Below are 24,537 nucleotides of genomic sequence, written 5' to 3'. Positions count from 1 at the left end.
CACAAGTCAGTAAATCTCCCGAACAATCGTGAATTTGCATTAGGAAGATTGCACTACTTAAAGAAAAGACTCCAGCGCGACCTTCACCTCTTTGAGAAGTACAGAGACATTATCAACTGTTATGTCTCCAGCGGTTACGCAAGACGAGTTCCTTGTAACAAACAGGAAGCTGTGAAGGATACACCAGTCTGGTACTTACCCCACCATCCAGTTTTTCACACTCCAAAACCAGGGAAAGTGAGAGTCGTGTTTGACTGTGCGCAGCCAAGTTTAAAGGCACCTCCTTGAATGATCAGCTTCTTCAAGGTCCAGACCTAACGAATGGACTTTTGGGCATTATTATACTTTTTTGCCAAGAACCCATAGCCATGGTTGCTGATGTGGAAGGCATGTTCCACCAGGTGAGGGTAGCTCCCGATGACTGTAACGCATTAAGATTCCTGTGGTGGCCAAACAATGATCTCTCCAAAGAGCCAGTTGATTACCAGACGCTAGTGCACTTGTACAGAGCCATGTCGTCTCCAAGTTACGCAAGTTTTTGTCTCAAGAAGACGGCCTCGGATCAGGGCAAATTTGATGTGGAAACCACTACCACTGTTGACTGGAACTTCTACGTAGACAACTGTGTTAAGGTATCAGCCACCCTTCAGGACCGTCCATGCACGGATTGCACTAGCACTTTCATTTTTCATATACACCCCTACAACCCACACATTTTCTGAAAGCTTAATAGTTCCGGATTATGGCTAGTTCCTTTAAAAATCTCAAAATCATAAGAGATAGCGTAATCGAGACGTTTTTTGGGAAAGCATATGTCTGTGTAAATTCAACTCCAGTCCCACTAAGAATAAGTGAAAGAGAACGATAAACATCGCATTTGCTTCTTGACATGTTCTTCTAAAAAACCACGTCTCAGATTTTTGACAGGTGCATTTGTTCTTTTTTAACAATAGGATAAAGTCAGAGGAGACAAATCATCAGCACTTCCTTTGAAAAAATGACGATTATTCAAAAACGGAAAAAGAAAACACAAATCGCAGACACAGTTTTTGAGGAAAACTATCTGACAATAAGCTGGCCAAATTTCAGCCAAATCGGTCCAGGGTCTGCTGACTTGGAGTTAAAAAAGTACGCTTAACTTTTCGAAATTTTCATTCCAAGAAAAAAGAAAAATATATCTTTTGTGGCTTCTTACCTGCAATAGGATTATAACGCCTAAATGTCCATGTTGATGTTTACCAGAGAGGGATCATCTTGCAATAACAATAGGCGTTTGACAGGTGATATGCAGCAGGCCAAATCTTTACGTGGGACGTAGCAGGAAAACACTGTATCTTACGGCCAGATATCAGAGGTTAGTTAATTCACAATTCTCGTTCCATGTATAAATAAAAAGGTGCGACAGACCTGCATGACTACTGCGGTACACAAATGTGTATTATTTGCCTTTAGTGTTTGCCATGTACTTATGCATTGTTTAGGCTCACTTATATTGCAAGATTTGTTCAAGTCTCAAAGTATTTGCTTTCGAGGGACAAAATACAAAACCTTTCGTGAACATTTTGCTTCCTTGCATTATATATTGTGACACCGGGCCTGGCTGTGATTAGAACTGTTTGCAAGCAGTAGGTAGATTCTATTCTTATCATGTGATATCATAATGTTTGTCCTCGTACGTTTTTCTTCGGAGATGCCATAGTTTTACTTCTAGAAAGCCACACGTTTCTCTAGATACACTCTAATGTTTCTTGCAGCTATCTGATCGAGCTTATGTTTCTCAAACTCAATGTATAGGTTTATTCCTCCTTTGGTCATTCTGGCACCACATGATTCAAATGTAGTTGTTTATGCGCAAGTCTGTTGACTGTTTTGCAGGTTGCAAATGCATGTTGTATATGCCATTGTTCGGTTTAGTTACTCCAAAATGACAGGACTTGTCAGCGGATAATTAAAACAATTAACGTGTAGTAAACTTCAACGTCTAATAACTTTGCACTGAAATAATATGTTTTGGTGGAATTTTTATAAAAAGAAAGCTCTTGAGAAGCTTTATCTGAATGTCTCAAAAACACATTTCCAAAATTTGCACTTTGAACCCTGGCTGATACCTTAAGTCTGTCCCTACGACTGACAAAGCGGCACGTTTGTCTGGCCAGTTACAGGAATTGCTGTCAAGAGGGGTTCAGCTTACCAAATGGATTAGTAATGACAGGAAAGTAATCGCCACTGTTCCAGTGACAGAGAGAGCGCCCTCTGTTGTCAACTTGGATTTGGAGGATCTCCCTGTAGAACGCACTTTGAGAGTGCAGTGGGCCATGGAAACAGACGACTTTAACTTTTGCATCATGGATGAAGGAAAAGCCCCCACACGTAGAGGAATCTTGTCAGTTGTAAGCTCCATGTACGACCCTCTTGGGTTCGTCGTGCCCATCATTCTGCCATCCAAGAGCCTGTTGCAGAGCCTATGTAAGCAGAAGTATGGCTGAGACAAAGAGATTTCTGATGAAGATTCTATTGTATGGCAAGGATGGCTGAAGGAACTTGCATGTTTGAGAACAATATCAGTTCCCAGATGTTTCAAGCCACCAGAATTCGGTATGGTTGTCAACGTTCAGTTACATCATTTCTCAGATGTTTCTGAATATGGTTATGGAGCAGTATCCTACCTCCGAATTGTCGATGACAAGGGTGCTCTCCATTTTTCTTTTGTTCTTCACAAATCTTGCATCACTTCCCTGAAAGTGGTGTCCATACCATGTCTTGAGTTAGCAGCTGCACTGGTCGCTGTGAAATTGAATTGCCTGATTCGGAACGAGTTAGAGTATCCCATACATGACACAATCTACTGGACGGATTCTACCGTAGTCTTGCAGTACATTTGCAACAAATCAAGAGGATTTCACACGTTTGTTGGCAACAGAGTCACAACGACACATGATGAATCCACACCACGTCCATGGCGACATGTTGACACCTTTGCAAACCCTGCCGACATCGCGTCCAGAGGGGCGAAAGGTTCCGAACTACACAAGTTGGAGCTGTGGCTTCACAACCCAAAGTTTCTGTGGAAGGACAAGGAAAATTGGCCTGAACAACCATCCTAGTTGCCAGAATTGCCTCAAGATGACAGTGAATGCAGAAAATGCCCTGGTCGTGTGAACGTGATCGACCAGGGTAAAATGTTGGAACTGCCGTTGTCCCGCTATTCATCCTGGGACAGTCTTCGAAAGGCCATAGCCTGGTTAGTATGTTTCAAGAAGTACTTGGTTGGCCTCCTTAAGAAGGATCCAGAGAGCATTCCCAAGGGGCCCTCGACTGTCAGTGAAGTTATTGCTGCAGAGAGTATCATCGTCAAAGCTGTCCAGCATGATTCATTTCCAGCAGAGCTGGCTGTGGTAGGCCAAAGAGCATCGGGGAACCAGAAGAAGTGTGTTCCACGGTCTAGTCCAATAGGCAACTCGAACCCTTTCGTTGCTGAGGGAATATTAAGAGTAGGAGGTCACCTCGAGAATGCTCCTGTTTCTTTCCAAACGAAGAACCCTGTTATTCTTCCAAGTAAACATCACGTGACAAATTTGATCATCCAGAATTGTCATAGCCAACAGGGGCATTGTGGTCCTTCTCAAGTTCTGGCCCTCATCCGACAGAGATTCTGGATAGCACATGGTCTCTTGGCAGTATGGAGGGTTTCGGCGAATTGCATGAATTGTCGCAAGCAAAATGCTCATCCTGGTGAACAGATTATGGCCCAACTCCCGTCAGCATGAGTCGCTCTGACAGATCCACCATTTACCCATGTGGGTGTGGACTCCTCTACAAGGAGATACACAGCGACAACAGCACCAATTTCATGGGCACCGAGAGAGAGCTGAGAGAAGCACTGGAGCAACTGGACCAAGCCAAAATCTATAATAGTCTAAGGTTGAACGACGTTCAGTGGTCATTTAACCCTCCTGAGGCCAGCCATCAGGGTAGAATCTGGGAATGTATGATCTGCTCCGTACAGAAGATTTTGGGTGCCCTGTTAAAGGAACAGCTGGTTAACGACGAAACATTATCCACCCTGCTGTGTGAAGTTGAAAGGATTCTCAAAGACAGACCTTTAACTTCCCTTAGTGACCACCCAGTTGACCATGAGCTGCTGACGCTGAGCAAACTCCAGCTCTTGAGATCCAATTCCTGCCTCCCACCGGATGTCTTCAAAGGTCACGACAAGTATAGCAAATGCTGGCGCCAAGCACAATGCCTGGCAGATTCATTTCGGAAGAGATGGATGAAAGATTATTTACCTGCACTTCAAACAAGGCAAAAATGGAGCGTCCCTCATCGAAACTTCGCCGTCAGTGACTTGGATCTCATTGCCAACAAGAAGACGTGTAGAGGTCGCTGGCCACTGTGCTAGATTGACGAGGTGTTTCCAGACAGCAATGGCTATGTGCGCAGTGTTAAGGTGAAAACGGCCACATCTGTCTACAGACGTGACATCAGGAAGCTGTGCCTCCTTGAAGGAGTCCAGAACTCACAAACTCTACAAACTGATAAGTTCTATGGCTAAGACTGCACATTACGAACTGCGTAATCTAAAATTAGTTAATTTTCGTCACATAACTGTAGGATATTCATAGTCTTGGAATTGGTTATTTTGTGGTTGGAATTAGCTGGTACTAGTAGCTAATTCGGGGCTGGTGTAGAAACCAATCCCCTGCCTAGCGGCTATGCATATAAATAGTTTGACCTTTAATGTTTGTTTCATTAATTTATTGTAATTAATTGTTCTGCTCTTAATGTATGCTTGTTACCTTTATCCTAGAAACCACTGGCAACAACATGTATAAACAGAACAATTATATATAGAAGAGAAAAAAAAATTAAAACTAACAAAATGCCAATAAAAATGAAAGACGAAGTAGAAAAAATAGGAGTGGCACATCCTCTGAGACAAAGATATTTGGGGCAGCTCATACACATAGTTTTGTCCATTTTGCTCTGAATTTCGCCAGTGTATTATTTTTAAAAGCAATTGCATGTTCACAAAGGATCTTTTCACTGAGAAACAAGCTGAAAATTTCAAAGCTGGGACAGGCTTTGTTTAACCACGAAAGAAAGATGTGGTATTTTGCAATAACAACAAAATGGTTAAGGGCTTGAAAAAGATTTGATTCTGGTTTATAATTATATAAAATATCTGTAGCATTTAAAGCGACAGTTTCCGATCGCTTCTCCTTTTTCGACTAGTGATCACAGCTCGGAGATGTTTTCTCAATGTACATGTTATTGCGTGTTGTTATATTTTGGGGGCCATATGATTAGCTCTAACCGTGTGGCCCCCAAAATATAAAAAAAGTTAAAAAAATTTTAAAAAATAAAATTAAAAAACGATTAAAAATATTAAAACATTACAAAAAGACATATTTTTTGTTTGGAAGGGTCCCAAAGAAATCCTATTAGGGTTTCTTAGTTGTCTCTACAGCAAGAATGATTGTATCAAACTTTCTTACTATGCTATTGACGGAAGTAGTATTTCGTTTCTTGATTTATTTCTTTACAAAGATGCTAATTTCAGCACTCTGCAGTTTTCTACCTATCAAAAGCCACTAAATAAGTATCTGTACATTCCCTTTGAGTCGTTTCATACTTCCAGCAACAAGAGGGACTTTATTAATTAGAGGAGAGTTTAAATGTGCTGTACTAGAAATAGCTCCACATTTAAAGCCTTTAGTGAAATGCAAGAAATTCTGGAAGCGCCTCCAGCTTCGCAGTTACCCAGTTGGGTCTTTACTCCCTTTATTCAGGGAGGTTAAATACAGTAACAGAACTAAATGGCTTTCGCTAAAGTGTAAATCGCACAATGGTAGAATGGTAGTCTTTAAATCTACATTTAACTGTAGTCATGCTAACTGATGTGAAGGACATTTTGTTATAGTGTACTCAAAAAGTGCAAATACTTAGGTCATGTGACTTTGAACACTTAGTGGATGTTTTGTGACCACGTGGAGATGTTGTTTACTAGTTAAAGTGCCTATGAAGTAAAAATTGATTCCTGCTTATTTGAAAGGCTTTTCAAAGTAAAGAAGAATGCCGTTTTCCTTTTTGGAATATCTTTTTTTGTTTTAGAGATACTCACATTTTTGTATCATGCAAATGAGGAAAATGATGACGTCATAGGTGGTTCCTCTAAAACAGCACAACACTCAATCAAGAATAACTCTAGAAATATTAAAGCAGTGTTCTTCAAACTTGGCACCAGAAATGTACATTACAAAAGAAACAGAATGACACCTACTATGTTGTTGCCATGGCAACATTCTCGGCTCCAGTCTCTGTCTGTGGAAATCCAAATATCCCCATTTGCAACCTTTTTAAGTGGGACAGAGGGTCTTGCTCGCAACACACATGGTTCCCATATTGTCTGAACTCTCCCCATTAGATTGGTGGGAGTGGATGATCCTTGTTAACCACGCGGCCACGGGCCAAACGCAGTTCATGGTTTACCTGTGGTTTATTTATTTTTTTTTTTTTGTCGGTGACCACATGCAGACCTCCACTCAGCCAAATTTCGAGTCACGCAACGTGTGATGTTTGTTCGCCAAAAGCTGTTGAAACATTAATACACGGACAATTTTACGGATGTTGTTTTCTTTCCTGTGGGTAAAATATATTTTCTTTTGATTTTATCGAAGTGTTGGATTCAAACAGGATAATAAACATGCTACAAAAAAAAGTATTACGTCAGCCATGGAATGCGCTAACGTTGCAGCTTTTACTTTCCCTAGGTGACAAATAAGATCGTGTTTACTTTGCAAGTTTATTTCGGCAGAAGCGACTGTCATTAATTTATTTGCAGTTTTGCTAGTATTTCTTGTGGTTTTAGGCAAATGAAGTAAATTCTTTGGCTGTTTCATCGCAGCGAGTTCATAGATCGGAAGGAAAATTAAATATTTGCAAGCCAAGCAAAAAACATGTCAGAACTTGCAAGGATTACGTCATTGGTAGGGAAATAACCACCGTACTAAAGATAGCTGCGAATAACATAATTCTTGAATTATGTGACTCGTGTGACTACTTTGCTAGCCCTTTACTTATTGAAAAACCAATTAAATTTAATCATGACTATTAATAGTGTTATTATTATTGCGTTCGTATCGTTCCTGCCCATACATATCCCGAAGAAAGTTCCAGATTAAGAACAATACATCATCAGAGATTTCACAATGGCTACGAGTATGACTGATGGTGCAAGAATACAGTTTGTGTTGATCAAGTGATGTGGTGTCTACAGTAATCAATGAATCATCAAGGAGTGCTTTGGAATGTGCACTGCATTGCCACTGTAGTGCTAAGAAAACAGTTAAATTTTAAAAGTGCAGTTATAAGATCTAACAGATCTTGTTTTTTTTGTCGGTGACCAGACGCAGACCTCCGCTCGGCCAAATTTCGAGTCATGCAACGTGCGGTGTTTGTTCGCCAAAAGCTGTTGAAACATTAACACACGGACAATTTTACGGATGTTGTACAGTTTTCTTTGTTGTGGGTAAGATATATTTTCTTTTGGTTTTATCGAAGCGTTGGATTCAAAGGGAATAATAAACATGCTAAAAAAAGTATTACGTCAGCCATGGAATGCACTAATGTTGCAGCTTTCACTTTCCCTAGGTGACAAATAAGATCGTGTTTACTTTGCAAGTTTATTTCAGCAGAAGCGACGGTCATTAATTTATTTGCAGTTTTGCTAGTATTTCTTGTGGTTTTAGGCAAATGAAGTAAATTCTTTGGCTGTTCCATCGCAGCGAGTTCACAGATCGGAAGGAAAATTAAATATTTGCACGCCAAGCAAAAACATGTCAGAACTTGCAAGGATTACGTCATTGGTAGGGAAATAACCACTGTACTAAAGATAGCAGTGGATAACGGAGTTCTTGAATTATGTGACTCGTGTGACTTCTTTGCTAGCCCTTCGCTCATTAAAAAACCAATTAAATTTAATCATGACTTTTAATAGTGTTATTATTATTGCGTTCGTATCGTTCCTGCCCATACATATCCCGAAGAAAGTTCCAGATTAAGAACATTACGTCATCGGAAATTTCACAATGACTACGAGTACGACTGATGGTGCAATAATACAGTTTGTGTTGATCAAGTGATGGGGGGTCTACAGTAATCAATGAATCATCAAGGACTGCTTTGGAACATGCACTGCATTGCCATTGTAGTGCTAAGAAAACAGTTAAATTTTAAAAGCGCAGTTATAAGATCTAACAGATCTTCTTGTTTAAGATAAAATCTGGGAATTTCAGACTTAATTAAAACAGAACCAACGACATAACTGTTGTCATGGCAATGGCACGACAGGTGTCATTATGTTTCTTTTGTGATGTACATTTCTGGTGCCAAGTTTGAAGAACACTGCTTTAATATTTCTAGAGTTATTCTCGATTGAGTGTTGTGCTGTTTTAGTGGAACCATCTATAACATCATCACTTTCCGTACAAAACGTAAATATCTCTAAAATGAAAAAAGATATTCCAAAAAGGAAAACGCCATTCTTCTTTACTTTGAAAAGCCTTTCAAATATGTAGCAATTATTTTTTACTTCATAGGCACTTAAAACAACATCATTCATTATCATCCACCATTCAGATGACACATGTCAGAAAAAATGTAAAACCTTACAACTACAAGAAGTCTTCCTTTGTGCTGCTCACTAGTCTTTGTTAAAAAATTAAAAAATTAAAAAATTCCAATAACCTTCCAAGCAAATGGGTTTAGAGGATAGACCATAGAGCTTAGAGCGTAGATCAAAGAGTGTAGCTGGTAGAATGTTGAAAATAGAGCGTAGATGGGCTTAGAGGGTAGGTGGTGGATCGTAGCGCATAGAGCAAGCAGCTGGTTTTCATATTGATAATGATGCTTTATTACTCTCGTCTCAAGCAAGTGGGTAAACGCTAATGAATATATAAAGTTAGAACTGCAATCTTAAATATCCAAAAACAACTTAACATTCCAACTTAAATGAATCAATCATCGTGATCTACTTTCGGACTAAGAGTTCATTGTTCACCTATAATTTGACAGTTCCACAACAGTTCGATATGACACTGGTAGGACGGAGAGTAGAGCATAGATGGGCTTAGAAGGTAGATGGTAGATCATAGAGCGTAGAGCGAGTAGCTGGTAGAACGTACAGATTAGAGCATAAATGGGATTAGAGGGTAGATGGTAGATTGTAGAGCGTAGATTGAAGGGAGTGCCTGGTAGAACGTAGAGAGTAGAATGTGGATGGTAGAACATATAGCGTAGAGCGTACAGGGCAAACTCAATACAGAATGGCAGCTGGTAGAATGTAGAGAGTAGAGCGTAGATGGGCTTAGAGGGTAGATGGTGGATTACAGAGCATAGAGTGAGTAGCTGGTAGAACGTAGAGAGTAGAGCGTAGATGGGCTTAGAGGGTAGATGGTAGATCATAGAGCGTAGAGCAAGTAGCTGGTAGAATGTAGAGAGTAGAGCGTAGATGGGCTTAAAAGGTAGATGGTAGATGGTAGAGTGTAGAAAGTAGAGCGTAGAGTGTAGAGCGTAGAGCGTAGAGCGTAGAGCGTAGAGCGTAGAGCGTAGAGCGTAGAGCGTAGAGCGTAGAGCGTAGAGCGTAGAGCGTAGAGCGTAGAGCGTAGAGCGTAGAGCGTAGAGCGTAGAGCGTAGAGCGTAGATTGAAGAGAGTGCCTGGTAGAACGTAGAGAGTGGAATGTAGGTGGTAGAACATAGCGTAGAGCATAGAGGGTAAACTCAATACAGAATGGTACATTAAAAAGATTATTGAATACTGTAAACCGTAATAACACTAACCATTCCCCATGTGCTTTAATATTTGCTACAATAGCTGTAGGCCTCTCCCCATACATAGAACCATAGAGCATAGAGTGTAGAAGGTAGAGGGTAAACTCAATACAGAATTTTAAATTGAAAACGATTAAAACACTGTAAACCATAGTAACACTTAATTGAAATCATATGTTATGAAACAGGCAGGTAACCAAAGTGACAATACACAACTACGGTAAAAGCTATGAAGTAGGAAGTAATGTATCTTTCCAACATGTAGGAGGAGACTGGTGACGAAATCGTAGAGTTGTAGAGCTTTATGAAAATCTCTACGCCAAATTGAGCTTCATAAAAATGGGCACCTGTTGAACTTTAGACAATGCTTATGGAAAATTTTGGGGGGCAAACAAGGTGTATTACGGGGGATGTGGAAATGGTGAATTGAACATTATTGTATGAACTGAAACTTCTACATCTTTTTTTTTGTAAATGTTACCACTCATAATGTTCCGATAACTTAGACATCTTATCATGGTTATTATCCAAACATTCAACTAAGTAAACTAAACCAACACTTTCTATTTAACTCAATCCATCCCAGACAGCCATGAGTTTTTGTTTGAAAGGAGACAGAAAGTACTTTCTGAGAAAAAGAAAGGTTTCCTTCATGGGAACTAATATTTCTGTTACAAAAATTTCACTCTGTAGAACTACAGAAGAAAAGGTTAATCAATCAATCAATCTTTTTATTTGTACTCATTCTTGCTACAGAAAAAATTACAATTTCAATGAAAATATTAAGAGTAATAATTTGAGTACTAGCTGCCTGGAATAACCATAGGGGCTAGCGGAGCCAGGCAGCCAGTTAACATCAGCATTAAATAGAAATAAAATACAGGTCAGCAAGAAAACTTGAGTACAAATGAACACACAAGAAAAAAAAAAGATGAGGAAAAATGCTATTTCTATGCTATGAAGGAAGTCTAAAATAGTTTAAATCATTATATTAATGAATATTTTTCTGGCAAATGCTTTTCTGCTTTACACTACAATATTAGGAGCTTATCAGCTAACCTTGATAATCTGCAACATATGCTGTCTGAATTATATTTGCCTTTCTCAACAGTGTGTCTCACCGAGATTAAGCTTGAAGTTGACCAAAGTTTTTTACCCAATACCGAATTGCCAGGTTATTCTTTCACTTTTCAACCCAGTCTTTCAAATGCTGGAGGAGTTGGTTTTTATATTAAGGAGGATCAATTATTTACAACCAGACCTGATCTTACATTATCAACAAATGACTTTGAGGCTCTGTGGGTAGAAATGCAAAATGGATCTCAACATAACATGATCTGTGGTGTTATTTATCGGCATCCTCAAGGTAACATGCAAAACTTTATGGATTTTCTTAACTCCACTATTGAAAAGATTGATAGGGAGAATACATTCTGCATCATCTTAGGAGATTTTAATCTTGACCTTCTTAAACTGGACTCTCACCCACCTTGTTTGTTATTGTTAAAAAATTATAGAGAAACAAAATATTATGTCAAACCACTCTGCTGTTTGAATTTCATAACGAAACAAACCATTTTTCTTGTTATAAGAGCAAACGTATCTAGAAAGCAGAACAGCAATTGAGAAAATCATCTGGAACTTGCTGTCACGATTTTATTCTGAGACAAGAGGAGAAGGAAGCACCCAGCAAAGAAAAGGCCTTTCTCTGCAATTCCCCTCTTCCCCTATCCTTTTGCTAAGAAAGGCCTGATACTCAGGTTATTAACAGAAGCATCGTGTTACTGTCACTGCTCTAATCTTTAAATGCAAATTAGAGTCAAGTTCTTTGTCCTCAACAGAAACCCTGCAAAACATTTACATTTACCTTTGGATTCCTGCCAAGTCACCCAGCCATGACACAAGCTCTATGCCATGTAAGATTACTCAACACAAATGAGCGATCTGAATAAACAACATGCCAAAGGTAGAACTGGCGATCAGAAGTATTTTAGTCACAGTTGAACGCAAGCGAAGCCACACTCGCCTCGAATATCAAGATTTACCAATACTTCAGATACCTTCCGAGTTGTTTTCATCCCAAAATCCATCTCCGGGATCTTTGAAATCATTTTCCATTTTAGTTCTATATCAGAATCTCCGCCATTTGGAAGAGAATTTACTTGATCGCGGAGTGTTTATTCGACCCCCAGCAAACTTTCGGCAATCCTTTGCATACTTTTCAGCAATCCTTTGCAAGCCATGTTCTCAAAAATCAAGATTTTTTCTGCTACAGCGAAATTTTTCTCCCTATACATGGAGACTTCCAGGGTGCCTCCTCGGGTTTTGACCATCTGGGCCAAAACCCTGCAGGGACAATAAAGTCCATGCTACATACCGAGTAGTTACCAGGACTCCTCTCTGCTGTTACATAACATTTCAGTGTGACATTGCTTGTGACTGAAAAACCACAGGCGTTATGGCTACAAAGAGAAGACAAGGTCTCCTGGAAAATATTTTTCCCGCTGTTGTTAAAGATTCATGGCTTCGTTACTCATAGGCGCGTGACTAAAACGGAAATTCATATCATGACAAGGACCATGACAGTAATCAACAACCAAACAGATTAATGTAACTACGCTTGAGCAACAAGTTGATCACGTGAACATAGAATACATTTACAATAAGGAATTATCTGTAATTCAGAGTAGAAAACCAACGTGTTTGGTGATGGTTGAGATTTTTGATGAGCTTTGTGACAAGTAAAAGATTTGAGACGAGACTAGTGTTGGGTGAACTGGTGATTTCCAACACTGTTTTCAAAACGCCGAAAGGTGAGTGTTTAACATTTTAAAACTTCAACCACATGGTTTGCTAAAAGTGTCCTTTTTTTGGCACAAGATAACTTGATACAATTATTTAGCATTTTAAGAGTCATTGAACCAGAATGACCTTTGCCAGTAGCACTGCAGGAAAAAAACAGAAGTCAGTGTTTACCGGAAGTTAGTAGAACTACTTTGGGTTTGGTTGAAGTTTAACTGCAGAATATCCTGGCACTTCGCAGCTATTAGTAATTTCAGCCAGTTTCTAAATTGCGAAAACAGGAACAATTTAGTAATACTTTATTCTACGAATTTGATCAAATTTGATCAAACTGTTTCTCCAAGCAACAAACCTCAAGTTTATTCCTAACATCTGTAGACAACAACTAGTTCTATTACTTGTTATGTTCTCTAAATACGATTCCAGGAATTAGAGAGCCTGGCTTAAAATGTCTCCAGGAAAATGGTATTTACGGCTTCTGTCTGACCAGGAGTGAAAATTTCTGGCGACAAAAATAGGTACAGGAGGAAGTTACTGCAATGTAGATTTAATAAAAGTTCTTTACTCTCAATTGTGATTGTCCTTCTGGTGGGAAATACCTCTTGAAAACGTTGCGAGACTCAAGATTTCAAAATTTTCTGGCAGGTGCCCCGGACCTCACTAGGTGCCCGTGTCTCCAGGGCTTATCAGCCGCTTACTATTTTTTATCAGCCATCTCCTTCAAAACTTATTGAGAGCCCTCAATTTAGTCGCCATTATGGCAATTAAACCACAACTTTTGGTCGCCAAAGATGAATAGTAAAGTCACATTGTAACCATATTGGTCACAATTTCAAGCCCTGGTCGAGGTAACTATGCAAGTTCTTTTGGGAGACAATTGGCTTTCAATAGTTAATTTATAATTTAATATATAATAAATCAATTATTATACCTCTTAGTCGGCGTGTTAGGTATGTTATGGACGGCTCAATGGATGAATGAGTGAGCGAACGAGTGAGTGAGAGATGTATGTGTGTCACACCAATCAGATTGGATCTACTATAAACAGCCAATCAAATTTCTTGTTGTAAAGGTAAATGGTATGTGAGAAGATTTGATCCTGGCAGGGTTCAGAATGACCATATTTATTCTTCTATAAAAGAGGAGGAAGCATTCATATATTGGGTTTACTTCGACATTTTCTGTGGGTTAGGCTGAGGATTTTAGTTGTGAACGAGATGAGCCTTGAGGTTTGAAACAGTTCATGAGTTAGTAGTATGCAAATGGCACAAGATATTTTCATTTTTAGTCACAAAGGTAACTTGATACTTTTGTTTTTCACAAGAAATAAATTCAATTAGAGGTCACGAATTGTCACTTCTAGTTCTTAGGACATGTTCTAGAGGAGACGAGACTATTTAGATTTGAAAGAGTTCTAATGTTTACAATAGTAAGTGCAGGTAACGATTGTTTTGTTCTTGTTGCATACAAATATAACAAGATATTTTTATTTTTTAGTTACAAAGGGTAATTTGACACTCTTGTTTTTTGCAAGGGAGTAAATTCAATTAGAGCTGATGAATAGTCACCACTCTTTCCCACGAGATGTTTGCTATCTTTAGTTACAAATGGTAACTTAACACTTTTGTTTTTTATATGGGAGTAAATTCAATTGGAGCTGACAACTTATCGGCTATTGTTTCCAGGATATTAAACAAAAAAGAAGCTTTCATTTCTGGACGGTTTCTACGTCTCTGCAGTAGCAGTTTAATAGTTTTATTAGCCTGCGTAGCAAGCGTTTCTGTGGGGTTTGGAAGCAAAGAAAGAGCGAGGAACGGGATTTTCGGTGTTTTGTCTGCGTGGAAAATGGGGCGAGAACCAAAAAAGAGAAAGAGGGGGTGGGAGAGGGGAAGGAAGGAAACGCTTGCAGACAAACCCCTGGATTTTGAACACCTCCGTTCGCCAGCAAACAGAGCTCGTGATTAGCTGGGCTAGTCCAATGTTATTGACATGTGTCGATCAAAGGTATTTTAATACCTTTGAGTGCCAGACAAAACGGGAAGACGCATTTGAAGCTTGGTTACAAAACACTTTAACTGTTCTCACTGAACGAGGATTTAGTCGTCAGCTTCTACAGTACGGTAGAAATCCTGTAGTGCAATGCCGACGCTTTGGTTTTTCGAAGCCTGCACGTTATTGCAGAAGCAAGCGCGACACAATTTGCAGCTATTCCTTTTATTTTAACATCACTTTCTTGAATGCCACATGCGCCAAGGACAAGATAATAAACCATGGGACAGAAAATTGGCACTACTGCGTGGGAAACCTAGTGATTTCGTCTGGCTTGTTACATGGCAACATGTTGTCGTAGGTACTCTGACATTTCATTAGAAGCATTTTTGTTGACAGCATTTAGAACCTCTGGGTACAATTCTGAATGATTTGTTATAGTGTTAGCTGCGGCATGCAAGTTTTTGTCACATATTTGCCTTACCAAAAATTTAGTCGTCTCATCGCGGGGAACTCTTATGAGGAAATTTTATAAACAACTTTGACTTGGAGGACGCCTAGGGGAAGATTATCTTTATTCAGATACTGGTCAAGATTATCGTTATTTCCCCTCTCAGATGTTTGAAGCCTCTCCTGCCCAAATTCCAAAGTTTGCCGAGAAGACTTTCCGTTGTTTGTTTTTGCTGCAGGCGATAACACTCGAACCGATTTGCAGATCTGGCGTTTCCAGTAAACGCTTCTTTACTGGAATTGCCTTTGTGGGAGTTGACTTGCTAATTTTACCTTGTATCGATTCCTGGACAAATGAGTACAGTGATCCAAGATTTTGAGTTATGCGAGCACAAGGATTACTAACACGACTGGAATACTTCTCACATTTTAACTTTCTGGCATATTTGTGCTAAACCTTCACCCTTGCAGTCCTTCCTTTTAGATGGATTGTGTAGAAATATAGCTTGATTATAAATTACCAAATTTAATTCATCGAGATTTCTCCGTTCCCACCGTGTGCTTGTTGTTTCAGACATATTTTGACAAGTAAAGTTTATTTTGGTTCAAAGTTCACTTCCGCTACGGAAGGCCAAAGATTTTATTGGTTTATTTATGACAGCCGATGACAGCACGAAATCTCAGTGTGCGCACTCAGGCATGAAAGGCCAAGTGGGCGGTTTTCAAAATCCAGTGGTTTGTCTGCAAGCATTTCCTTCCTTCCTTCCCCTCCCCCTCCCCCGTCTTTTACTCACTCCATTTTTCGCACTGAACCCGAACCCCACAGAAACGCTTGTTACGCAGGCTATAGTTTTATTTGATGACATTCATTTCAGTCCGATATCTTTTAAGGTAAAAGGTATGAAAACTGCTCAAATGTTCTTTGAAGACTGCGTGGTACCAAGTTAAAGTGCAATTTAATTAAATCAGACTGTCAGTGTCAGAGGTTTTTTCTCTTTCTTTCTATTTTCGGTGAAGTAGTGTTGTGTTGTGTAAAATGGGTAAACTTATGATTCGTATAAAATGCGTAAAGGTCTCTTAATTAACTTGAGTATTTTTGAACAAAAATTCTTTTTGTGGGTTGGAAGGGCTATGTGATCGGTGAGTGAGGGAGTTATGCATGTGCGCGTGTCACACCAATCACAGTATGGGTTGTATCAAAGAACGAATCAAATTGCCTGTTAGAAAATAAGATGGTATCTACATTAATATGGAGATATGTCAGATTACTGTGGTTTGTTCAGTCAAACATTTTATGGCTTACTATTTAGCTATCTTACCACGACCGATGTAACATCGCATGTACATCATAAATTCCCAGTTTCTTTTTTGCTGTACATCGCAACCAAAAAAATTTGACAAATTAACCAAATCATTACTGTAAACAGCTCCACAAATGCTCCTATCTCCGACACCACAAAAAAAATAATAACTCTTGCACGCCTTGCGTGCCTATTTTTTTTTTTAGGCACAGCATTGCAGTCTCTCACTACCAATATGGAACATCTGTCCGAATTGGGGAATAAGGTTGAAGTGCATCGAACCTAAACTGTTTTTTGGTGTTTTCCAAGAATTCGATCTCCCTTCAGCTACTACACATAATTTCAGGTGTCGTGAAGTTTTCCAGGTAAAAAAAACAAATATTTTAGTTTTATTTCCTTTTTCAAGGAAGTCAAACAACTAATTCCATCAGGTCTTAGCATTGCACTGCCCTTTCGCTGGGCTGAAAATTATCAGCGCGCAATGCGTCGAAGACCCATGGGACAGGCAGCCATTACGCCATTACAAGTGTAACCAACCGAACTAGACAAGTACGAAAACATCTTGGACTACCAAATTAAAAAAACTTTACCTGTTCAGCATTTACTTTATCAAAAAGTTTTAAGACATCCATCACTCGCGTCTGAATTTCGTCCCTCGTAAGTGCAGCGCCAGCGTCGGCGAACAAACGGATACCCAAGTAAATGGCAGCCGGTCTCACTACTAAACTACTACCGACAAGAAATGGATGCTGCAAGTTCTTATTAGCAGCAAAAATCACACGTGGTGAGGAGGAGACAAGCCGTATGCTCTGCCTTCTCAGGAAAGGGTCAACGAAGACACCTCTCCCAAACCGTCGAAACATGTGGGTAACCATCTTGAAATCTACTCGCATGGTCTCTCTAAGAGTTGTGGGAATATCGGTGAAAGTAACAATCATTGCTGTTATTGGTTAGCTAAGGGGGAGCTAAGCTTTTGACCAATCATGAGACTTGTTATGTTGATGGTTATGTCATCAATCCGCTGGCCGTCGCACATGCGGCGACTTTCAACATGGTGGCAAGACTAAGTTCTCCTGGAGGTGCGTTAAAAGCGGCGCATTTTAGACAGATTAGAGGCTGTTCTTACATTTCAGCTTTTCAAGGCGAAGTAAAGTCAAGTGGTGATTTACACAAGACGAATGGCCGTGTGCAAATACTCCACCTAAACTCATCAGGTTCAGATGAAAGATCGTGGACTGGCGTAGCTTCTAAAACCTTCTTCAACGCTTACAAATCCAAAAATTGCCATCATGTCATTAAAGAGATCAACCTTTGGGACAAGGATCTTTTGCAGTACGATTTATCCCACGTAGCAAGCAAAATGCGAATGGTGAGTGGTGAAGATCAACCATATGATAAACAGAATTTTGAACCAGTGGAAAGGATGATCAAAACTTTATTTTCGGCGGATAAACTAGTTGTCTCGTGTCCAATGTGGAATTACAGCATTCCATATGTTCTAAAACAGTATGTTGATTGTGTTGTTCAGCCTGGGTTGACATTTAGGGAAACAGCAACTGGCCCACGAGGCCTGCTAACTGGACGACCGTTATTACTGATTACCTCTTCGGGAGGTGACTATTCTTCGGGGGAGATGAAAAAACTTGATTACCAGGTTCCTTACTTGAAAGATATCTTTGGCTTGATCGGTTTTACTGATGTAAGGCATATTTATATAAAAAACACAGCACACGAGAAGCATGATAAATTGATGAGACTTATCAACTCAAGTTGCATTGAAGAAGCTGCGAACTTTTAAAAATGTACATGTACATGTAGCTCGTAAGTGCTAAGGATAATTTCTTCATTTTACACTTAAGCTCTTCAATGCTAAGGAAAGGTGTACATGCAAACTTTTCTGATTTCATTATGTCATGATGTGTATGATCAAAAGTTGAAAACCCATTGCACAGAGCAAGAGCAGAAGTTGACACAGTAAGGGTATAGGCTCACTAGCTCTTTTGCTTGCAAGTACAAGGCCATACCTTCCATGACCTGAAATGTGACAATAATCACCGTCAATCAATGGGATACATTGATGATTCTAAGCTGCTTCTTGAACTGTCTAGTTAATTACATCTGACCTCTCTACTTAATTACATTTGGCTGAGGCTTGGACTGTGAATCCATTTGTGACCCTCCTTTGGGCATTGATGTGCTGCTGGCTCGAGAGACCATATAACTTGTTTATAAATTGTATTCTCCTCTCTCATCTGCCTGTGAATCGTCGTTCCTGTCATTCCAGTGTCATATAGTCGCAGAAAAAAATTAGCATGGGATAACCACATAACATTCCCATTCACTGTCTAGATTAGCCATGGTTGCTCCGATAGTGTAGTGGTGATCACACCCGACTGGTAATCAGGGGGATGTGGGTTTGAATCCTGCTCAGGGCATAAAAAGTTTTTCTTCCAATGAAAATGTCATTCAGAAGTTGTCCATCTTTGGTTCCTTAATTCTTAACCCGTTGACGTCTGCATAAAACTGCCCATGACCCACCCCTAATTCCCTGGTGTTTTCTCAAAATATTTCAGAGCAAGCGAAACCGCAAAAATAAACCATATGCACAGTAACCACAGACACAAGATCAGGTTTCAAGACATCATTTATTTAAAGTTGAATAAATGAAGGGCCAGAATATTAAAAAGTATCAACAAAAAGAAGTCAACTCGATGTGTAAAACTGATAAGAAAACAAGAAATTGTATTTTTTTCTTTGCCACGCAACAAAAGCCAAGAAAATTGAATACACAAAAATGAGTTAATTTTTTACTTCAGAGGAGAAAATGAAACCAAATACAACAGAATTTCCGCTCTTTTACTATAACGGATAGCATTTGGGAAAATACTAGAAAATAAAGCCAAAAGACACATGTAAAAACCAATTTAAAGAGAAGACATCAGATATTATTGGTAGGAGTGAGATGGATGAGAGTTTGATGGATAATCTCAATCAGCCTCTTTATCTTTGATGCAAGATACTACTTCTGCCAATTTCCATGATTCTTCAAAAATACTAGAACAGAGAGAACAGCTGATTAAATTTGTAAGTACTGGCAGTGTAACAGGAAGGTTAGCTTTTAGGATCTCAGCAACTAGTCACTTTTTGAGGTCCAGGAGCCTTATTTGACGGGCAAGGCTTAAAGTGCCTATGAAGTAAAAAATAATTGCTGCTTATTTGAAAGGCTTTTCAAAGTAAAGAAGAATGGCGTTTCCCTTTTTGGAATATCATTTTTCGTTCTAGAGATATATATGTTTTTGTATTATGCAAATGAGCAAAGTGATGATGTCATAGGTGGTTCCACTTGAACAGTAAAACACTGAATCAAGAATATCTCTAGAAATATTGGAGCAGTGTTCTTCAAACTTGGCACCACAAAAGAAACAAAATGATACCTGTGTTGTTGCCATGGCAACACTTTTGGCTCCAGTCTCTTTCTGTGAAAAACCAAATATGCCAATTTGCAACCCTTCAAAAAGGGACAGAGGGTCTTGCTCGGAACACACGATTCCTATATTGTCTTAACTGTTCCCATTAGATTGTTGGGAGTGGATGATCCTTGTTTAAGATAAAATCTGGTAATGTTAGTTGTAATTAAAACAGGACCAGCAGCATAACTGTTGCCATGGCAACAGCATGACAGGTGTCATTTTGTTTCTTTTGTGATGTACATTTCTGGTGCCAGGTTTAAAGAACACTGCTTTAATATTTCTAGAGATATTCTTGATTGAGTGTTGAACTGCTTTAGTGGAACAACCTATGAGGTCATCACTTCTAATACAAAAACATGAATATCTCCAAAATGAAAAAAGATATTGCAAAAAGGAAAACGCCATTCTTCTTTACTTTGAAAAGCCTTTCAAATCAGCAGCAATTACTTTTTACTTCATAGGCACTTTAACTATTTTTATAGGGTCTTGTTCTCTAACAGGTCTTAAGTCGAACTCCAGATGACTGCTGCATTCGCTCATATCTTCATTGCTCTGGCTGTTGTTGTCAAAGGCAGTAAAGCTAAGTTTTTCAGTCAAGGTCTGTGCCTTTTCAGCAACAGTTTTTTAGAATTCATTGTACTTGTTTGCTTGGCCCAAAGTGAGAGAAAGCTGCAAACTTTTAACAATGTACATGACCATGCAGCTCTTAGATGCTAAGGATAATTTCTTCATGTTACACTTAAGGCTTGGGCCAAAGGGTCTTCAGATGTTGTGATTTGAGCACTCTTTTTGCGCACATAGTGGTAGACGACTTTCCAGATTGAATTGGTGTTGCCTTTACTGTTTATGAATTCAGAGCGAATGTTTTCCTGTATGTTCAGTGATGCGAATCTCACACTTCACTACTTGCCTAAACAAGCGATAGGCATTCCAATGAAGTTTATCCATTGTTTTGATTCCTTTTTTTCCACCAGTGATCACACGTTTTCATAATGCGAGAGTCAATGTAAACCCCCCATCCACCCCTAATAAGCATTAGTGTCAACTATATATTAAGTGGAAGATACGTTTCAAAAAGATCACACACTAACATCGAGCACTTTCCTTGTGGTAGAACTCTAACATGTCATACACATGCGTTCTAGCATCTTTCGCATGATACAAGAGCGCTACTGTGACTGTATATCTTTTGGAATTACGCTTAACTTGGTTCAAGAAATATCATCTGTTGTTTCCAAACTACACTAGTATGTTTATTTCATCCATTAATTATCTCTATCAAAAAGAACAAAAAGTTCGTATCCGCAGCCAAAACATTCCCAAGTAAGAGGCATTGAAACTTGTGAAATTGTACAAAAAACCAGGAAACTGTTCAAATATTGTTGCAGACTCCATGGCACCTAGACTGAAAGTCTTTGAGGGGAGAGGGGAATTATTCACAAATGAAGGATTTAATCTTGGTCAAGGAGCACTGTTTTCTTTCAATACTTCTCGTTGAATCGCTTCTCAGTTGTATTTATAGATATCAGTGTGTATTAAATTTAAGTGGCTTTGTTGTTATCGCCAAAGGTGGTAACGGAACGTGATATTCTGGGACAATTTGATGATTAGATTTATTTAGTTCTTGTTTATCGGTAAAAATTAAATCTTTCCTCTTCCATTTCTTCATCTGACATTCGACTTTCTTCCATTTATCTCCAGCTGTGAAAAAAAAAAAAAACACATCTCCCATGTTTGCTGTAACTTAAAATGAGCGAAAATCGACGTGAAACACAGTAAAATTCAAGAGCTGTGTTGACATTATGTAATTAATTGTAAGTTATTCTTGGTAGGGGTTATACAGGAACTGTGTTGTGAATACTGCGTCTGAGCTATACATTATACACTGCACTATCTGAGATTGTCTCACCAGTTAGTTAGTGCAGAGTGCATGATTGGGATGGTTTAGGGGGCTGCTGTTCGCTAAGGTAATAATTTCATAACGCCATAAGGTGTAAACTCTAATGTTTGTTTAATTAATTAGTTTTAATTAATCAATTAGCCTTGCAGGAAAGGGGACTGGGCGGGGTAGCTATAGGTACCAGTGTGCATTATGCAAAACATGTCATACTTGTGTTGCTTTCTTTGATAACATGACAAAAAATATATGTATGTGGTTTTGCAAATCTTGTGCTATCCATGTGGTGCTATTCTCTTAAGAACAAAAAAAATTTGCTCCAAACGCATGCACAGAGTAGCCAGCATCAAAGTCGACTATATGTTAGGTGAAAGATACATTTCATACGGGACTACCCACAAACATTAAGTGCTTTTCCTTATGGTAGAACATAACATGTAAGACGCATGCGTTGTAGCATTGCTAGCTACAACAATGATGCATGCTTTTTTTTGTTTTTATTTTTTGTACTGAGTGATACCACACTCTCATTTTGGCCGGGGATAGCAGCTATATTAAAAAAAAGTCGTCTGCTGTTTTATAATTGAAGGGGTGAGTGCAAAACCATGCTAAGTGACAATTTGGGTGAAAAAAAAATTTTCGCGAAAGGGCTTGAATTTTTGCATGTGGTCTTCAATGTAATAGAAAAAGGCGGCACTGTATTTTTGTCGCTGGTTTTTGCTTCGTTTTCGAGTTATAACGTATGCAAAAATACTTGGCTTTTCCTAGCCATGTGTTTAGGAGTTTATTTGTTGAACAGCAAACAGGCAGACTGTTTACAGTGTATGAAGTCAAAATCAAATCTCACAGCATATATAGAGCGGAAATCTGGGAACAGATTGTTTACATCGGTTATTGTGACGTGAACACAACACGTGAATCGATCGAGCGTCAAACGAAATTCATCGAACAAAAAAGAGATGTGCCGCATTAGAGCTCTGTCAACTAATATCTTAAGCATTGTTTTAAAGTACCTTGTATGCCTGCCTGGTGGTTGAGAGGCATCATAAAGTCTCGATAAACCCGTAAGTCATCAGCACGTTTTAAAGAATCAAAATGTGTTCTGAAGCTTCGAAGGCAGCTGATATACCGTAATCGTGTTATCGACGTTCGAAGTCAGATCGAGCCAGGCAGCAAAGTCCAAGAGCAGTTCTTGCCCAACAAAAATACCCTCTGGTGAGTCGTGGCCCATTTGCCAAGCGTTACTAGCGTCAAAGTTTGGAAAGCGAGAACTGGTTTTTGAGTGATTAAAATTTGTCTTGTATCGACACAGGCAGCCCAAGCTCTCTCTATGAACCACACAAGCAACACAATATGGCATCGAATTATGAGGGTTTATATGGGATTTTCTACAAGATATCCATGGAGGTAGTTAAGAGTGAAAATTCTCAATAAAACTGGTCTACCTTATTCCATACGTGTGTTGTTTGCTCCTGGTGTGGTTATTTTACCGATTGAACTTGCTTTGAGCGACTTTTTTGAATTCCGAGTTTCCCTTTATATTAAGAGAGGACAAGGCGAAACACCTCAGTCGGAACAGCCTGTCGAACGAAGTCAAAAATCCCAGGCTAAAATGTACCCACGGCCACAAATCCACCGCAGAATTCAAGGGCAAAGGTTGATCTTTCATTTCAATCCTCTAGCCACACAATCGCAGCCCTGCGAGCGACGCCAGGCGGCTCTTCGCGTCCCCAGTGAAACGATAAAACTATGGAAGAGCTCCGTGTCGGTTGATCCGCGACCCAACGACCCAGGCCAGGACCCAGGCAATTTGTCAACTAAACTTCTTGTGATCCCCTCAGGTCGAATTTACAATGCGAAATAACAATCGTACAGAACGCTTTTGCAAAATGGCTTCAAAACCAAAGAAACTTAAGATCAACGGCGAAAGCTCCGTAGAAACTGAGGAGATACAATCACTTTTGAAGTGGAAGTCGTGGTAAGTTTTCTCGTTTATGCACCTTTGATTTGTTTGTATAAAATATTCCCGAGCTGATAAACTAAATTTGCTTCTCTTAGGGTATTGTGGAATTACGAATATTGTGAGGAAACTGTAATGGAAGCCAGCAAAATTCTGTCTAGAGCATACGAAGAGAAAGAAATTGCCGTAAGCAAATTGAACTCTGTTTTGCTCGGGAGAATTCTTAACGAATTCTGGGGAGATGAAGTTAAATTGGTGAGGCGAGGACCAAGTAACTCAAAGGTGCGTAAACGTGAAAACTTACCATGATTTCCACTTCAAAAATGATTGTATCTCCTCAGTTTCTACGGAGCTTTCACCGTTGATCTTACGTTTGACAAATTTGACAAATTGCGGTCTAGTACCCCCGCGAGTCTTGGTTTGCCAACATGACGAGGCTACCAAGCCGATTTCAACGGTCGTTGGGTCGCGGATCAAACGACACGGAGCTCTTCCATAGTTTTATCGTTTCACTGGGGACGCGAAGAGCCGCCTGGCGTCGCTCGCAGGGCTGCGACTGTGTGGCTAGAGGATTGAAATGAAAGATCAACCTTTGCCCTTGAATTCTGCGGTGGATTTGTGGCCGTGGGTACATTTCAGCCTGGGATTTTTGATGCCATATTCGATGCCATATTGTGTTGCTTGTGTGGTTCACAGAGAGAGCTTGGGCTGCCTATGGTTTTCCCGCGCACGAGGTGTAAAGACCCTTCCCGGCATGCATTGCGATCACGTTCTGCGGACGTTTCTCGAACTGGTAACTAGATTGTTTAAACATAAGAATGGCCAACAAGTAGCGAT

The 24,537-nt window shown here is 39.5% G+C and overlaps 1 protein-coding gene and 2 long non-coding RNA genes across 3 annotated transcripts in view; all 3 read right to left on the bottom strand.

Moving 5' to 3' along the window:
• The window catches only part of LOC110046835 (uncharacterized), a 75,981-nt gene extending 58,655 nt beyond the window's left edge, over nucleotides 1–17,326 (bottom strand). The window contains exon 1 of the mRNA XM_089289660.1: nucleotides 16,964–17,326. Coding sequence (XP_089145786.1) covers nucleotides 16,964–17,311 — 348 coding nt within the window. The 5' untranslated portion in view covers nucleotides 17,312–17,326. The remainder of the gene's footprint in view (nucleotides 1–16,963) is intronic.
• On the bottom strand, nucleotides 2,699–16,954 carry LOC149112005 (uncharacterized). The gene is made up of 2 exons (XR_016207004.1): nucleotides 3,054–16,954; nucleotides 2,699–2,842 (listed from the first exon to the last, which is right to left on the bottom strand). It is a non-coding gene; the product is annotated as an uncharacterized LOC149112005 (long non-coding RNA).
• Nucleotides 17,327–21,071: 3,745 nt separating the features above from the next.
• Nucleotides 21,072–24,214, bottom strand: LOC149112004 (uncharacterized). The gene is made up of 2 exons (XR_016207003.1): nucleotides 22,754–24,214; nucleotides 21,072–21,544 (listed from the first exon to the last, which is right to left on the bottom strand). It is a non-coding gene; the product is annotated as an uncharacterized LOC149112004 (long non-coding RNA).
• Nucleotides 24,215–24,537: the final 323 nt, after the last annotated feature.

This window comes from Orbicella faveolata, unplaced genomic scaffold, assembly GCF_042242905.1.
Source record: "Orbicella faveolata isolate gen_17 unplaced genomic scaffold, um_ofav_v1 contig_2, whole genome shotgun sequence".
NCBI classification, from domain to species: Eukaryota; Metazoa; Cnidaria; class Anthozoa; order Scleractinia; family Merulinidae; genus Orbicella; species Orbicella faveolata.
Note: the sequence above shows the minus strand (reverse complement) of the source record. Positions and strands in the feature narration are given on the sequence as shown.